We start from the raw sequence: 18,959 nt of genomic DNA, 5'->3' as shown, positions 1-18,959 counted from the left end.
GCTCAGTGCACAATTGAAAACTGACAGGTGACTGGTGAAGTGAATTGTCCAAACAATAAATCCAAGTGACAGAATCTTCGGTGTGAAACACACAGTGAGCAGTGTCCAGAGTGAAAACAATTAGGTAATCCAAAAGTGAAAATCCAACAGACAAAAAAGGTGAGAACAGTCTGAACGAAAACAGGATCTCTTCAGTGCTTTAACACACACAAAAAACGATAGATCCAAAAAGACTGTTTACAAAAACTCACCAGAGCGCAGCGCGTGAAGCGGGCGGATCAAAACAAGGCGACCGCTTCGTAACGGGGAAGCAGGTTCTCCAAACGGAATATTTCTCGAGAGTCCTGGGAGGCAAAGAACAGGAAAAGCAGCGACAGAAGGAACAGGCAAATGCAGGGAATATTTCAGAACGATCCAACATCAATAATAGGGAGATCAGGGTATTTAAAGCCAAGGGGTGCTTAATGACAAGCTGTGACAGCTGCGGGATGAAATTGATCATTGCTCCAGAAGCGTGTGGTTGGGAGAGCACCAATCAAACGGCATCTACAGGAAGAAGCGTGTGGAGAGGAGAATGCAATTAATTAACCGAAATACCTTAAAGGAACAGAGCGAGTGGGTGGGCAGCGGACAAAACCTCACAGTCTGAGTCTCTCTAGTGTTGTCAAAAATATCGAAAAATCAATACATATCGATTCTGAATATTTAAAACGGTTTCAATACTCATTTCCCGAAATATCGATATTTAATTATTCTTAATTTATTTATTTTTTTATATAAGGAAGTTGCATTGTTCATTTCAATACCTGTAATAGTACAGTAGTCCACACACACATGTGCATTCAGTTAAGTCTGAATATGACTGTAATACAAACAGTTCAGTTTGTCAGGTACATGCAACACAGATTACAGTGTTTACATCTGTCTGCTTGAGAAAATACCATATTCTGCAATAAAAATGATTGAAGTGAGATGAACAGTTATTTTTAAATGTGTGATCTAAAGATAAACAAAGGGTTTTAAAAGTGTCATATTTATCTTCTCTTATAGTACCAGAGAGAAGCTGAGGAGAATCAACCAGCAACAAAAGCAACATTTATATAAAAAAAAAAAAAAAAAAAATTAAGATTGAACCCTTTCCCCCGTGGTATCGAAAATGGTATCGAATATCGATACTTTTCAAGGTATCGTATCGTAGTTCGAAATTCCAGTATCGTGACAACACTACTCTGTACTGGCCATGAGACTCCGGTAGCACTTGCCTGACCGCAGCAGTTCAAAGAGGCAGTTTTGATTTGATTTTGATTTTATTAGGGATCCCCATTAGCTGGTGCGATAGCAACCAGCTAGTCTTCCTGGGGTCCACACACAAAAAAACACACAAAAACAATCACTATTGCAAAAAACAAAATTATTAAAAGTCAGTACACACAGTTGTTTGGGTGACTAGAGTCTTTGACTATTCTCTTAGCCTGTTGCTCCCTTCTGTCTGTGGATAAGGTGTGTGTGTTTCAACAGACACCGTCTTCAGACGGCCTCCGTTCCAGATGAACACCATGAACGTCATGTCCCCCTTCTGCTTCAAGGACTGGCTGGACCGACAGAGGCAATCCCTGACCAGCGGACGGCCCGTCGACATGTTCGGAGCTCAGTTTGAGACTGAGGTGAGAGATAGCAGCAGGGAGGGATGTCCCAACACACTCATAAACTATCAGATGCCATGATGTTCCAACATGACTCAAAGATCAGATGCCATGATGCTCCAACATGACTCAAATATCAGATGCCATGATGCTCCAACATGACTCAAATATCAGATGCCATGATGCTCCAACATGACTCAAATATCAGATGCCATGATGCTCCAACATGACTCAAATATCAGATGCCATGATGTTCCAACATGACTCAAAGATCAGATGCCATGATGTTCCAACATGACAAGTGTTGGTATCAGCATATCCACTGTGTGTCTTAACTAGTAGCTTTCTGCACTTGATTATGAACTTTATGTGCTGCAAATCTGTAATAGCTGTGACCTTTTTGCGATAGACCACGCCCCCTTTTAGCCAATTGGCATGGACACACACTTTCACACACACACACTTGACCTCCATGCCAGATTTCAGTCTCCTAGGGCAAAACATATGGCTGCTAGAGAGTGGATAATTATTTGGAGAATGATGTAAGTAGTGGTGGTGGTGATGATGATGATGATGATGATGATGATGATGATGATGATGATGATTATGAGGATGAGGATATCACTTATATTCCTCTGTTACAGACCATTTTATATGGCCCTGGATTGACAGAGAAGTGCAAAAGACAGACTGATGTGTGGATATGGCAACTGGTACGTAGTGTAAATATGCCTTGCTTTCTATATGTTATAACCCTGTAAAGAGCAGATCCCAGCAGATGAATAATTTCTCTGGAAAAAAAGAGACGACCCAGAGCTCCATGTGAATGGTGGGTGTGGTTTATTCCAGCCAAGTTCCAAGGAACTGGCGACAACACGGTACAATCACCAGAAAATACCAGAGCTCTACAGTGGGTACAGTTTTTCAAAGGGCAAACATCCTCTATAATATTTATAGTGCTATTTATAGTAACAACAAGACATTGTCCAATGAAAATGTGTGAATAAGTGGGGTCATTTTGGCATGAGGATGACATGCGGGTGGCTAGAAGAGTCAGAAGGGAGGGAGAAGGGCAGGATATTTGGCTCATTGTACACAGCCATGCACTGTGAGGATGTTATTCATGTTATCCTTACTTTGTTTCCTAATTCTCTAACTTTTTCTCCTCTCTCAGGAGGGATCCTCCACTGTAACTCTGGGTGACCGGCAGTTCTCTCTGTCCTCTGGAGACAGTTTGCTTATCCCAGGGCAGAGCCAGTGAGTACCACACCAGTGGTGGCAAGATAAATCACTTGTAGCTTCTTACAGTAGCTGGTTGACCAACAGACCAGCTAAACATCTACAAGTGATTTATCAGTTCATCAGTCCATCTATCCCTCCTAAAGACCTACATGTTGTTTACAGTGAGATTGTACATGATATTATAGATTGTAAGACTGGCCCAGTGGTAGATATACCTTTAGGTGTGCAAAAGCATCACATGAAATATTACTCCGAAATCAGCCAGATAAAGAGTAAACAATAACAATAAACAATAAATAAACAATAAAATTGTCATAATAAAATGTTTTTAAAAGTTATAAGTAACTCTTACACCGTTAAGTCTGATTGATCTGAAACCTGCTCCTTGCTATATACCTTCTCCCATTTGATCACCCATGTCTGACATATTGGGTTTTCTGTGCTCCTTATCAACAGTCAAAATCGAAATCACATCTGGATATATAACAATAAGTAAAAGTCTTGATTCAATAAAACATTTGGTGTCCATTAACCAAAGAACTTTAAGAACTTTAAATAAAAGTGGCCATATCTGACTTCATGCCCACTGGTCCAATCATTGCACAACTTTATACATAGATGTTGAATAGTATAAACTGAATGGAAATTTGACAAAAAGGTTGTCTTTTCGGAGCACACAGTATGTGATCATGTTATTCTCCGGGGCAGACGTGTTTGGACATACTGTATGGAAATACTTCGCTTGGTTTAGCATCTCATATCTCTCATCCATCCTCAGTCGGACAGCGGAGCAAACTGGCCAGCATATCATATTGACTTTAAATATGATAAATATAAACCCCATATTAATTGGATGCTGTTATAGGCCACCAAGTGCCAGTTCAAATGATCTAGAATAGATGGTATATGTGAAATGTTAGACAACACAGCTGATTGTAATAGTAAAATATATTTCACGGCTGAATATCAATGCCTTAACTCTTTGGAATAACCTGCCTCAAAACCTATGCTGCATTTACAGTAGATTCACTTTTAAAAATAATCTTAAAATGCATTTAACACTGTAAAGTATTATAATTTTCTTTTATTTCTGTTTCTGTGCTTGCATGTAATTTTAGCCATCTTAATTGTTAGTTTCATTATGCATTGTGTGTTGAGTACTGACTTTTAATAATTTTGTTTTGCAATAATAATTGTTTTTGTATGTTTTTTATTGTGTGGACCCCAGGAAGACTAGCTGGTTGCTATGGCACCAGCTAATTAGTTGGGTCATCTGTGGCACTTCCGTGACCGTGGAGAGCGAAGGTCCGTTTCTCAATGGATTTGTCATCTAGGAGGGTTAATAAACAAATTTAGCCGGGGTGTATTTTTTTAAAAGACGGGGGAAATTTGTGAGAGACCAAATCCAAAATGGCTGCTGTGGAAATGAACTTTTTAATGCTTTGACCTACAATGATGCACAATACATGGTTTCAGACCTTATTTTGGTCAAGGAATACATATTTGGTGTTTATATAATGATTTGACCTATTGTTGATTTGACCTTCAAATGCAAGATGGCTGCCAATTTTGAGCTCCAAAAGGGATTTATTTCAAAATCGTCACAGAGCCTTCATATTAGGCTCTAATGAAAGCTCATGATGAGTTGAATAATATACAGTATAAGTACACAGAAGTAATCTTTGAGGTCAATAAAGTCAATGTTTGTGTGTAAACAACAGTTGCTGATTTGCGGTTACTGAGAATATGGTGTCCAGTTCATCCCATCACATTTTCATAATGAACCAAAAATAATTTTGCACTATAGCCTAACATAAAATAGTATTCTGTATGCAAAGCTAGCAAGGTTAGTTGCTTGAGCTGAATTTAAAAGTCAACTCAAAACAAACAATAAAATTCACTTAGAAATTTTAACAGAATCCTAGGCTACTAAATTTCATCAATACACAGTAAAGGGAACTTGACTTCGAACTCAGCTGACTGTCTAGCCCTAATCCCTGTTGCGCAATGTCCCTTTTCAGTAAAGTTTTAGTTTTTGCTAAGAGTATGGACTTTTAATCTTGTTGCAACACCCCTTTTTCAGTCAAGCATTTTCAGTTTAGCTCAGCCAGATTTCTGTGGAAGGGGGTACGGAAGACGACGTCCAAGCCAGGATTGGAAAGGCAAGGACAACATTCATCCTGCTAAACAATATCTGGAAGGCAAAAAAACTCACTCAGGACCAAGCTACAAATCTTCAACTCAAATGTAAAGACCGCTCTACAATATGGCTCAGAATCCTGGAAAACCATCACCACTATATAAGGTGTACCCTGCACCGTGTCTGACGGTGCTTCTATGTGGCGGGAAGCGGACTTCGCAGAGAGGGACAGCTGAACAAACAAAAGGGGAGGGGCTTCAGACAGACATTTTAGATCAGATAAATGGGGCCAGGCTTATTTTAGAACAATGAAAAGGGGCGGAGCTTAGGGGCAATTAACTCGTCAAACAGCTCATATATTCTGACAGAAGCAGCATTCTGTCAGAGAGAGACACGCACAGAGAGAGACAGAGAGAGAGAGACACACAGAGAGAAACAGAGACAGAGAGAGAGACACACAGAGAGAGACACACAGAGAGAGAGACACAGAGAGAGAGACACACACAGAGAGAGAGCCAGAGAGAGACACACACACAGAGAGCGAGAGGCAGAGAGAGAGAGAGAGAGAGAGAGAGAGAGAGAGAGAGAGAAAGACACACACAGAGAGACACACACATAGAGAGAGAAAGAGATAGAGAGACACAGAGAGAGAGAGAGACACAGGTCACTCTTAAAGGAAAACTCCAACATTTTGGGAAATTAGCTTATTTAACATCTTCCCTGGAGTTAGACAAGAAGATACATACCTTTTCTGTCTCTGTGCATGCATTAGGCTTACGGAACAGCCGCTCCGTTAGCGTAGCTTAGCTTCATCCCTGGAAGTGGGTCAGAGTTGTAGCCTGACGTTCCCTGTGTCCGCCCGGTTCTGTGTCTGTTGGTTAGCTCCGTTAGCTAGCAGCCTATCAAGACCAGCCATTGGAATACTGTTTTCTAAATTGGGGAGGCTTTTAATCGTCACGGTAAGAGGATTTTAAGTCATGGTATCCATAAACTTCAATCGGTTCGGATCCTTTGAATGAATGAGAATGTCAACAAACACGGCGACACGTTGAAATCACTGACTGCGCTCAGAGAGGAGTGGTTAGGCAAAAAATAGTTCTGAGTATATTTGCTTAGAAAACGTAATTGTCGAATTCAATTATTTTTTATTTCTCCATGTGGTAAATACACAGGTCACAACATGTTTATAGGAACGTTTTGGAGTTGTATTTGGAGTGTATTTCGTAACTGTAGGGCACTGTAGGGAACGTCAGGCTACAACTCTGACCCACTTCCAGGGATGAAGCTAAGCTACGCTAACGGAGCGGCTGTTCCCTAAGCCTAATGCATGCACAGAGACAAAAAAGGTATGTATCTTCTTGTCTAACTCCAGGGAAGATGTTAAATAAGCGAATTTCCCAAAATGTTGGAGTTTTCCTTTAACACTGCGAAGATGAATGGAAGCTGATGCTTCTGTGTTTTGGCTGGAACAGTCTATTAGCAGTCCTTGTTAGCCCATTTATACCAGCAGTCCTTGTTAGCCCATTTATACCAGCAGTCCTGTTATGGTTTGAAACCGACCCCAACAGCACGGCACAGACAGGTAGTTCAGAGTTAGCCAAAGACTAGGGCGTATTTATTTCTGAAACAGGAATGAGCGAAATAACAATAAGAACAACAAAGGGGAGAATGTTCTTGGCAGAGTTGTCTGCGGCTCTGCAGATCGTCCCGGTATTGAGATGGTGAAGCGGCGTAGCGCCACTGCCTCTGCGGCTCTGCAGCTACTCCAGGATCCAACTTGGGGAGGAACGGAGAGAGAGAGAGAGTGGTCAATAAACAAGCCAACGGAATACAGAGGCAGTCCAGTCCTTTTTAGCTGAGTCCAGTATAATCACACGTGACTTAATCTTCAGTGTTACCAACACACAAGTTTAGCTGAGTCCAGTACAATCACACGTGACTTAATCTTCAGTGTTACCAACACACAAATTTAGCTGAGTCCAGTACAAAACAAAAACGGCAAATCTTCAGTGTTATCCAAACACACAGAAAACAGAGAATCCAAAAGGTTCGTTCCAAAAACTCACCAAAGCGCAAATGCGCAAAGCCGGCAACGAGGCACAGCTCCAACGGATGATAGAGAAACACAACAGCGACGTTCTGAAGAAAAACAGACGAGGTACAACAACGGGGGGAACAGGCAGCAGCAGTGGTAATCCAAAACGACCTGACAACGACTGACAGAAAGACCCGAGTATATGAAGGGCTCTGGAGCGCTGATTACAAACAAACGACAGGTGCGTGACGGCAATTGGTAATTGACCTAGAAGCGTGTGGCGGCAATGAGCCAATCCCTCTCACAGTACCTTGAAGCGTGTGGCGGGAATGGGCCAATCCTCACAGTACCCCCCCCTCCACGGGAGCCACCCGGCGACCTACCCCGCCTCGGCTTGCCCGGATGGGACCGAAGGAAGCCGGTGATCAGGGGCACTGGAGAGGGGGACAGAGACAGAGGCCCGGAAAGGGGGACCGGGGACGTGGACAGAAGACCGGTGAGGGGGGCTGGAGACGGGGACAGGGACCCGGTGAGGGGGGCTGGAGACAGGGACAGGGAACCGGCGAGGGGGGCTGGAGACGGAGACAGGGGCCCGGTGAGGGGGCTGGAGACAGGGACACAAGGGGAACCCCGGGGCGAAGGACTGGACGCCGCCTGAAGACACTGGGCATGACAGGAGGAGCTCCACCCCCTGATGGTGCCGGAGGACCAGGCGATGTGGGGCTCATGCAGCGCGAGCCAGGGCCGACCCAGGACTACTGGGACAAGAGGGGATCTGGTAATAAAAAACTGGAGTCTCTCAACGTGGTTACCAGCAACGGTGAGGAGGACAGGACAGGTGCGTTGAGTGATGTCAGCCAGGCGGTGATGATCCAGCGCGAAAACCTCCAAGGGCCTCTCGAGGTCCTCAAGTGGAATGTTGGCCCGGGTGGCAAACTCAACGTCCAGGAAACTCCCATCAGCACCAGAGTCAATGAGTGTACCCACCGTCACCCGCTGGTCCGCCCAGGCTAGGGTGACGCTCGTCAGACGGTTAGGTGGTGCACGGGTGTGGGAACAGGAAAAACGGCTCACCAGGATCTCCCGGGGTCCTGGCGAGCCTGGTCCTCTTGGCCAGGTAGGGCAATTGGAGATACGGTGTCCATCCCGGCCGCAGTAGAGACAAAGGCCGGACCAGAGCCTGGACTCCCGTTCGGCCGGGCTAAGGCGGGTGCGTCCCAGCTGCATGGGTTCCTCCTCGGTCACAGCTCGGGAGGGAAAAAAACACCAGTCACGGAGGGGGCAGGACGGTCAGCAGAACGGTCACGAGGACGGGGGGTCTGGGGAATGTCTGGGGGTCCCAGTCGTGCTCTCTCACGCCTTCTCTCCCGGAGGCGTCCGTCGATGCGGATAGCGAGGCTGATTAGGCCCTCGAGAGAATCGGGCTCCTCTTGGGTGGCGAGCTGGTCCCTTACAGTGTCGTTGAGCCCCTTCAGGAAGGTGAGATGAAGCGCCCGATCATTCCAACCGCTCTCGGTTGCGGCCAGTCTGAACTCCAGCGCGTAGTCGGTGACACTGGGTAGTCTGCCGGGTGGCCAGAGTGTCAAGGCAATCCAGAATAAGCTGGACCTGGGCCCGGAGGTCCTGCACAGCAACCGCAGCCGCACCTAACTGTAGGCTGTGGTCGTTGGTCAATTCGATCTGGACCGCCAACGCTGCCCTAACTCTGTCTGTGTCGGCTGGGGTCGTCATGGTCGGGTCGTAATGTTATGGTTTGAAACCGACCCCAACAGCACGGCACAGACAGGTAGTTCAGAGTTAGCCAAAGACTAGGGCGTATTTATTTCTGAAACAGGAATGAGCGAAATAACAATAAGAACAACAAAGGGGAGAATGTTCTTGGCAGAGTTGTCTGCGGCTCTGCAGATCGTCCCGGTATTGAGATGGTGAAGCGGCGTAGCGCCACTGCCTCTGCGGCTCTGCAGCTACTCCAGGATCCAACTCGGGGAGGAACGGAGAGAGAGAGAGAGTGGTCAATAAACAAGCCAACGGAATACAAAGGCAGTCCAGTCCTTTTTAGCTGAGTCCAGTATAATCACACGTGACTTAATCTTCAGTGTTACCAACACACAAGTTTAGCTGAGTCCAGTACAATCACACGTGACTTAATCTTCAGTGTTACCAACACACAAATTTAGCTGAGTCCAGTACAAAACAAAAACGGCAAATCTTCAGTGTTATCCAAACACACAGAAAACAGAGAATCCAAAAGGTTCGTTCCAAAAACTCACCAAAGCGCAAATGCGCAAAGCGGGCAACGAGGCACAGCTCCAACGGATGATAGAGAAACACAACAGCGGCGACTTCCATAGACGTCCTGAAGAAAAACAGACGAGGTACAACAACGGGGGGAACAGGCAGCAGCAGTGGTAATCCAAAACGACCCGACAACGACTGATAGAAATACCCGAGTATATGAAGGGCTCTGGAGCGCTGATTACAAACAAACGACAGGTGCGTGACGGCAATTGGTAATTGACCTAGAAGCGTGTGGCGGCAATGAGCCAATCCCCCTCACAGTACCTTGAAGCGTGTGGCGGGAATGGGCCAATCCTCACAGTCCTTGTTAGCCCATTTATACCAGCAGTCCTTGTTAGCCCATTTATACCAGATCAATACGGTACTTGATGTGATATTCAGATGTTTTTTACGCAGTGGCTTTTGGTGACTCATAATAATCGTATGTCTTATTTTAGAAGAATCAAATATTCCCCAAACATCAAAACACTTGGATTTAAAGACGTCCTGAATATTCACTAGGGGACAATATGCTCAACGATCAAACAACCATGTCCATAATCCCACAGTGCCCCTTGTAGTGTAGTTACTGATTGGGGTAAAAATTATTCGATTAAATTCACTCAACCTTTATGAATGTGGAGAGTTGACAAGAGCTCTCAACTGACCCATGTGCCTAAGTAAAAATAGAATAGATTAACAAGTTGATGGTATTCGTAATGTTTTAATAGAAGATATTAACAGTTTGATTATGTGACACAGCCACATATGGATGGACTTGTCCAGTGGTGAAGGGGTAAACCTTTTTTATGGTGGGGACAGTGATGGATAAGGAAAAGCACACCGCTGTCCTCAGGTGAGAAGAATTTACCCTAGGCAAAGGTGTAGACCGGGTCCCAATTAACAGGGAGGTATAATTGGGGTGTTAAACTAATTTTCACAGAGGGCCACGTCAGCATTATGGTTGCCCTCAAAGGGCCAAAGACAGTATAAATGTAAATGTAATATAAAATAAATGTAACTACTTCTTTACATATTGTTAAATAACTGTTTATGTATTTATTACTTCTATTCTATTACTTCAAGTTACAAATATTACATATTGTTATAGGAAAATCTTTATTCTTGTATTTGCTCTTTAACCCTGCTCAGAAAATTTCTACAATGCACTTCTGTTGAAATTGCCTAAGTTTTTCTGTTCTATATTTCTTCGTAAAGATGCAAGGAGATACAGAGGTGTTATTTTCAGTTCCTCATACATCCTGCTATATGTAAAACAACGATACAACTGCCCGTTGCAACACAGGAAGCTTGTTTCCTGTTAGAAATTCTAGGTTTGCATTTTTTTGTCCAGACATAGCCATGTCTGAATTCCACTATTAACATACGAAGCACAGCTTCTTAGAAATTTCTGATTTTGGGCAGCCCCCCGGTATCCTGCCTGTCTCTTTGCATTCAATCCGTCTCTTTTCAGCTACACATTGTAAACTGAAGTGAGACTCTGCACAGATAATACATTTAGCTTATCAGCTTCTATCCTTGATTCAAGTAATCATTCTTTCAGTTCCAACTGGGTCATTGTTAGCTAAAATTCCACCACAATATGCATTTGCATAGATGTATACGTTATTTTTACATAAATCCTTTTGATTTATCAGGTTAACTGTGAGGATTGGTCCAATACCGCACGCTTCCAGGTACCAATTGCCCTCACGCACCTGAAGTGAGTTTCAAATCAGCTCGGTGGAGCCCTTATATACTCTGGGGTTCTTTACGTTCTGTGTCGGGTCGTTTTGCTTACCACTACCTGCTGCTTGTTCCTCCCGTGTGTTTCTCAGTCGTTTCTCCAGAACGTCTTTGGAAGTCGCCGCTCTTGCTCCTCTCTGCCATCCGTGGATCTGTGCCTCGTAGATCGCTTTGTGCAATTGCGCCTTGGTGAGTTTTTGGAAACATACTTTTTTGGATGCTCTGTTTTTTCCTTGCATTTTCCTGGACTCGGGACCTTTCTGTTTTTGTGTGTTTTGGTAAACACTGAAGATGTGTCGCTTGTGTTAGTACTGGACTCAGCTAATAATACTGGACTGCCTCGTATTCCATACGCTCGTTTGTTGACATTCTCTCTCTCTCTGTTCCTCCCCGAGTGGATCTGTTCCTCCCCGAGTGGATGTCCAAGTAGCTGCAGAGCCGCAGAGTCAGAGGCGCAACGCCACAGTGCCATCTCTGCTCTGAGCCGAGCTGCAGAGCCGCAGAGCCTACTCTGCCCAAGGACATTCTCCCCTTATGCCTTTTGTTGTTTTTGCTCTTCTCTGTTTTGGAAATAAATACGCCCTGGTTTTTGGCTAACTCTGAACTACCTGTCTGTGCCGTGCTGTTGGGGTTGTTTACAAACCATAACATTACGACCCGACCATGTCGACCCCAGCCGACACAGACAGAGTTAGAGCAGCGTTGGCGGTCCAGATCCAGCTGACCAACGACCACACCCAACAGTTAGGTGCGGCTGCGGCTGCTGTGCAGGACCTCCGGGCCCAGGTCCAGCCAATTCAGGATTCTCTTGACACTCTGGCCACCCAGCAGACTACCCAGGGTAATCAGCAGGCTGATATTCTGCACCAGCTACAGGCTCTCAGTGCAGAATTTAACACCCTGCTTTTAACCCCACCTGTACCAGGAGTCCCAGCCAGATCACCACCCGCCGCCGCGACAGACCCCGCACCTCCCGACCTCGCACCTCGGGAGCCCCATCTCTCCAACCCACGTTTATTCGATGGTAACTTCGAGGAGTGTGCCACATTCATCATGCAATGTGAGTTGGTTTTCATTCATCAACCCAGCCGATTTACGTCAGAGAGAGCCCGAGTAGCGTACATGACTAACCTGCTCACAGGCCGAGCAGCACAGTGGGTTACTGCTTCCTGGTCTATGAGGGCTGATTTTTGTTTCTCATACCCAGACTTCGTGGCAGAGCTCCGAAGGGTTTTCCACCACCCAGCTCGTGGCCAGGACCCGGGAGCTCGGTTGGGCACCTTCCGGCAGGGCAGTGGCAGTGTCACAGACTACGCGCTGGAGTTCAGACTGGCCGCAACCGAGAGCGGTTGGAATGATCGGGCGCTTCATCTCACCTTCCTGAAGGGGCTCAACGACGCTGTAAGGGACCAGCTCGCGACCCGAGAGGAGCCCGATTCTCTCGAGGGCCTTATCAGCCTCGCCATTCGCATCGACGGTCACCTCCGGGAGAGAAGGCGTGAGGGAGCACGACTGGGACCCCCAGAGGTTCCCCAGACCCCCCGTACTCGTGACTGTTCTGCTGACCGTCCTGCCCCCTCCGCGACTGGTGGCCCTTTTCCCTCCCGAGCTGTGACCAAGGAGGAACCCATGCAGCTGGGACGCACCCTCCTTAGCCCGGCCGAACGGGAGTCCAGGCTCAGGTCCGGCCTATGTCTCTACTGCGGCCGGGATGGACACCGTATCTCCAATTGCCCTACCCGGCCAAAAAACCAGGCTCGCCGGGACCCCGGGAGATCCTGGTGAGCCGTTCCCACACCCGTGCACCACCTAACCGTCTGACGGGCGTCACCCTAGCCTGGGCGGACCAGCGGGTGACGGTGGGTGCACTCATTGACTCGGGTGCTGATGAGAGTTTCCTGGACGTTGAGTTTGCCACACAGGCCAACATTCCACTTGAGGACCTCGAGAGGCCCTTGGAGGTTTTCGCGCTGGATCAGCACCGCCTGGCTGACATCACTCAACGCACCTGTCCTGTCCTCCTCACCATTGCTGGTAACCACGTTGAGAGACTCCAGTTCTTTATTACCAGATCCCCTCTTGTCCCAGTAGTCCTGGGTCGGCCCTGGCTCGCGCTTCATGAGCCCCACATCGCCTGGTCCTCCGGCACCATCATGGGGTGGAGCTCCTCCTGTCATGCCCAGTGTCTTCAGGCGGCGTCCAGTCCTTCGCCCCGGAGTTCCCCTTGTGTGCCGCCCTCGGACCTCTCAACTATTCCCCCCAAGTACCACGACCTCGGGGAGGTTTTCAGCAAGTCCCGGGCTCAGGCCCTTCCTCCTCACCGGCCTTACGACTGTGCCATCGACCTCCGCTCTGGGCCCCCCCCTTCCCAGCAGCCGCCTCTACAGTCTGACCGTCCCTGAGAAGGCAGCGATGGATAAATACATCTCTGAGTCGTTGGCAGCAGGCCTCATTCGGCCCTCGTCCTCCCCGGTGGCGGCCGGTTTCTTTTTTGTTGGGAAGAAGGATGGAGACCTTCGACCCTGCATTGACTATCGCCAACTCAACGAGATCACCATTAAGAACAAATATCCTCTTCCTCTCATGAACTCCACCTTCGAGCCCCTCACCCAGGCTACCGTCTTCACCAAACTGGACCTCCGGAGTGCCTACCATCTGGTCCGTGTCCGAGAGGGCGATGAATGGAAGACCGCCTTCAAGACTCCCAGGGGTCATTACGAGTATCTGGTGATGCCGTTCGGCCTCACCAACACTCCGGCGGTATTCCAGACGCTCATGAACGACGTCCTCCGTGACATGCTCGAGGAGTTTGTGGTGGTATACCTGGACGACATCCTCATCTTCTCCAAGACTCTCGAGGAACACGTCCAGCATGTCCGCCGAGTACTGGAGCGCCTCCTCCACAACCGGCTCTTCGTTAAGGCAGAGAAGTGCCGTTTCCACTCCGACTCCGTCGATTACCTTGGCTTCATCGTGGAGAGCGGCCTGACCCGAGCCGACCCTCGCAAGATCCGGGCCGTGGAGGAGTGGCCGGAACCCACCCCTCGGAAGGAGCTACAGAGCTTCCTCGGGTTCGCAAACTTTTACCGGAGGTTCATCCGGAACTACAGCCAAGTGGCGGAACCACTTACCAGGCTGACCTCTCCCTCCCTGCCGTTTGACTGGTCTCCAGCGGCCTGCGCTGCGTTCCGTTCCCTCAAGAAGAAGTTCACCACCGCCGGTCTTGCTCCACCCAGACCCCAAGAGGCAGTTTATTGTAGAGGTGGATGCCTCGGATACTGGACTAGGGGCTATCTTGTCTCAGCGGTCGGCGACGGACCAGAAGGTCCATCCATGCGCTTTCTACTCTCGTCGTTTCCTTCCTGCCGGGAGGAACTATGACATTGGCAATCGAGAGCTGCTGGCGGTAGTGGCTGCCTTGGAGGAGTGGCGTCATTGGCTGGAGGGGGCCGAGGAACCGTTCACCATTTGGACGGACCATAAGAACTTGATGTACATCCGTGCATCCAAGCGCCTCAACGGCCGGCAGGCAAGGTGGGCCAGCTTCCTCAGTCGGTTCGACTTCTCGTTGACTTTTCGCCCTGGGTGCCGCAACACGAAGGCCGACTCTCTGTCCCGGTTACACTCCAAGGGGGCTCCAACCACTGAGGATCCGACTCCCATCCTCCCAGAGGTCAGGGTGGTGGGAGTGATCACCTTGGGCATCGAGACCGTGGTCAGGCGTGCCCTACGTTTCCATCCCGCTCCCAGCAACGTACCTGTTCGTCGCCTCTTCGTCCCCGACTCAGTCCGGTCCCGGGTTCTCCAATGGGGCCATACCAGCCGGTTTGCCTGCCACCCCGGCGTTCACCGCACTTTCTCCTTCCTGGCTCGTCGATTCTGGTGGCCCACCATGAGGAACGACGTCAAGGAGTTTGTTCTGGCCTGCACGGTCTGCGCCCGCAGCAAGGCCTCCCACAAGGCACCCTCCGGTCTATTACAGCCACTTCCCATTCCGAGCCGCCCTTGGTCCCATGTGGCGTTGGACTTCGTCACAGGTCTTCCACCGTCCCAGGGAAACACAGTCCTTCTGACTATGGTGGACCGGTTCAGCAAGGGAGTCCACCTCGTGGCCCTTCCCAAGCTTCCCTCAGCTTCCGAGACAGCGGACCTCCTGACAAGCCACGTGTTCCGCCTCCATGGTTTCCCCCAGAACGTCGTCTCGGACCGGGGTCCCCAGTTCACTTCCCAGGTATGGCGGGCCTTTTGCAAGGGATTGGGGGCAACTGTTAGTATCTCGTCTGGTTACCATCCACAGACTAACGGACAAACAGAGAGGATGAATCAGAGCGTGGAGTCTGCTCTCCGTTGTGTTGCCGCCAAGAGACCTGCTTCCTGGAGCCGGTTCCTCCCCTGGGTCAAGTACGCCATCAACTCCCTGGTCAGTTCCGCCACCGGCCTCTCGCCATTCGAGGTATCCCTGGGCTACCAACCCCCTCTTTTCCCTGCACAGGAGTCGGAAGTGGCAGTTCCCTCCGTGCAGGAGCATCTCGACCGGTGTCGTCAAGTCTGGGAGATCACTAGGACAGCGCTGCTCCGGGCATCGGAGCGCGCCAGTCGGGGAGCTAACCGACGCCGGATCCCTGCGCCGACGTACCAACCTGGGCAGAGGGTATGGTTGTCCTCCAAGGATCTTCCGCTTCGATCCATGGCCAAGAAGCTTAACCCCCGGTTCGTCGGTCCTTTTGAGATCCAGAAGGTGCTCAGTCTTAAGCTTCCTGCGTCCATGCGCATTCATCCCGTTTTTCATGTGTCCCGGGTTAAGCCCGTCTCTCTCAGTCCCCTGATGCCTCCTGCTCCAGATCCGCCTCCTCCCGAGATGGTGGACGGACACCCCCAGTGGAAGGTCCGTCAGCTCATGGACGTCCGACGGCGGGGACGGGGGTTCCAGTACCTGGTGGACTGGGAGGGATACGGTCCGGAGGAACGGAGCTGGGTCTCCCGCCAGCTCATCATGGACCCCGCCCTGGTCACCGACTTCCATCGGTCCCATCCGGGGAGGCCGAGGCCGGGCGGGTCGCCGGGTGGCTCACGCACCTGAAGTGAGTTTCAAATCAGCTCGGTGGAGCCCTTATATACTCTGGGGTTCTTTACGTTCTGTGTCGGTCGTTTTGCTTACCACTACCTGCTGCTTGGTCCTCCCGTGTGTTTCTCTTTCTTTGGAAGTCGCCGCTCTTGCTCCTCTCTGCCATCCGTGGATCTGTGCCTCGTAGATTGCTTTGCGCAATTGCGCCTTGGTGAGTTTTTGGAAACATACTTTTTTGGATGCTCTGTTTTTTCCTTGCATTTTCCTGGACTCGGGACCTTTCTGTTTTTGTGTGTTTTGGTAAACACTGAAGATGTGTCACTTGTGTTAGTACTGGACTCAGCTAATAATACTGGACTGCCTCGTATTCCATACGCTCGTTTGTTGACATTCTCTCTCTCTCTGTTCCTCCCCGAGTGGATCTGTTCCTCCCCGAGTGGATGTCCAAGTAGCTGCAGAGCCGCAGAGTCAGAGGCGCAACGCCACAGTGCCGTCTCTGCTCTGAGCCGAGCTGCAGAGCCGCAGAGCCTACTCTGCCCAAGGACATTCTCCCCTTATGCCTTTTGTTGTTTTTGCTCTTCTCTGTTTTGGAAATAAATACGCCCTGGTTTTTGGCTAACTCTGAACTACCTGTCTGTGCCGTGCTGTTGGGGTTGTTTACAAACCATAACATAACATATTACTCTATCAATCAATGATCAGACTATTTTTCATTTTCATTTCATTTTTATTTATTCGTACATGGAATTGTTACACTCCAACTGTGTCTTCAGTACATATAGTTCACTTAATATGATCCACTAAATCCCATGGCCGAAAGAAACAGGAATTGTACCTGCCCTTGGCTGGACAAGATATGTCTCCTAAACGGGCTAAATGGAAGTACAGGAAGTACAGGCTACAGGCTACAGGCGTACCGGTTCCAGTCAGCCGTACCGGTTCTGGTCAGCCCAGATCTGTTTATAGTCCAAAGAGAAACAAAGAACGAAGCAGACGCTCGTAAATCGTAAAAATCGGAGGCAGCTTCCAGGGGAAATACATACACCGGAAATTCTACCCCATAGACACTTTGGGCAGTGGTTCTTTACCAGGCTTTATCTCACGGAGATAAAACTGGGAACCAGGTTATACCTGCCCCTACACACATACAGTAGTACACTGAGTGCAATGTTTACCAAACCAAACAAAATGTACATACTTATTTAGCAGAAATTAAAACAACACAATTAAATGAACATAAATACATACATATTGTGTATCTATCAGTTAAATTGCATATTTACTGAGGTTCATTCAGAGGGGCAGAACTATGGTGCAACCAACACTTGTGCTGCTAAGAACACGTGGGACAGATGTAGCAGATGTTACTAAAACAAATGGCTGCACTCAAACTGGCAGAGGCCATACATCCAACTAATGGGAGATAGTTTGATTACAGAAAACATGTGTCTGCATGAACACAACTGTAACTGGACTCAAGAATAAGGGTTGTCTCAGTTCACAACTATATTGGTCAGGTTTTGGGTGGGACTTGTTTGCGGGGGGAGCAAATTAATGAATGTGGATGAGAGCCTTGATGTAAGTGGTTGCAGCTACGGCTGTGGGGGTGCTAGAAACATGATCGAATAGACTTTTATACGCCTGAGTCTCCTGAACACGGCGCGAGCCATTCCAAATCGATCGGAACTTAATCGGCCAAGCTATAGTCCCTTTTTCAGCACCTACTCCCCATATGCATGCACAGATTGCCAAAGGATTCTGAAGGTGCACGAAGCCTCTCTCTCCTCTCATCTGGGGCCAATAACCCACCCTGCTGAAGCAAACAGGGGTGCTCATGTCTCCGACTTTTACATATGCATGGAATATGGTGGAAGATACCCACCTATCCCCTGTGTCCATCACTCAACTCATCATGAGCAGAGCTTTCATTAGAGCCTAATATGAAGGCTCTGTGACGATTTTGAAAATAAATCTCTTTTGGAGCTCAAAATTGGCAGCCATCTTGCATTTGAAGGTCAACAATAGGTCAAATCATTATATAAACACAAAATATGTATTCCTTGACCAAAATAAGCTCTGAAACCATGTATTGTGCATCATTGTAGGTCAAACCATTAAAAAGTTAATTTCCACGGCAGCCATTTTGGATTTTGGTCTCACAAATTTCCCCCGCCTTTTTTTAAAATACACCCCGGCTAAATTTGTTTAATAACCCTCCTAGATGACAAATCCATTGAGAAACGGACCTTCGCTCTCCACGGTCACGGAAGTGCCAGATGACCCAACTAAATGGGGATCCGTAATCAAATCAAATCAAATCAATGCCTTCAATGAGAAATGCGCCATGTGGAACAAGATTGCATTCGCTGCCAAAATGTGTAATATGACTATAAACATGGGGCCATTACAACCTGCATTGATCATATATATACTAACAGGCCACTACAAATAGCTCAAAATAAGGCTGCCAGACTAGCTCTCCACTGTTCAAAGCGCACTAATATTGGAGTTATGCACAGAAATGTATCATGGCTTCCGGTTGCAAAACGTCTGCAATCTCGTCTCATTTCTTTTCTCAGAAATGTTCAAATTGTCAAAAAACCACAGTATTTTTATGATCATATAGTTTACATAAGAGAAGAACATGACCATATGACCAGACAATTATGTCAGGCCATCTACTGGCACCTAAACCCAGGACAAATCTACTAAAATATTCTGTGACTTACAGAGGATCATGGAATGGAACTCATTGCCAAGCTATACTTCGATGAAATAGAATCCAAAACCACTTTCAAGACATTTTTTAAA

General features: G+C 47.9%; 1 protein-coding gene across 1 annotated transcript in view; it reads left to right on the top strand.

Moving 5' to 3' along the window:
* haao (3-hydroxyanthranilate 3,4-dioxygenase) overlaps window positions 1-18,959 on the top strand; it is a gene marked incomplete at both ends in the record, with an annotated part of 29,217 nt that overhangs the window by 8,972 nt on the left and 1,286 nt on the right. The window contains 3 exons of the mRNA XM_084321078.1: window positions 1,519-1,664; window positions 2,288-2,356; window positions 2,818-2,900. Of these exons, the coding sequence (XP_084177204.1) occupies window positions 1,519-1,664; window positions 2,288-2,356; window positions 2,818-2,900 (298 nt within the window). The remainder of the gene's footprint in view (window positions 1-1,518; window positions 1,665-2,287; window positions 2,357-2,817; window positions 2,901-18,959) is intronic.

This window comes from Notolepis coatsorum (genome assembly GCF_963971535.1).
Source record: "Notolepis coatsorum genome assembly, chromosome: 9".
Lineage (NCBI taxonomy): Eukaryota > Metazoa > Chordata > Actinopteri > Aulopiformes > Paralepididae > Notolepis > Notolepis coatsorum.
Note: the sequence above shows the minus strand (reverse complement) of the source record. Positions and strands in the feature narration are given on the sequence as shown.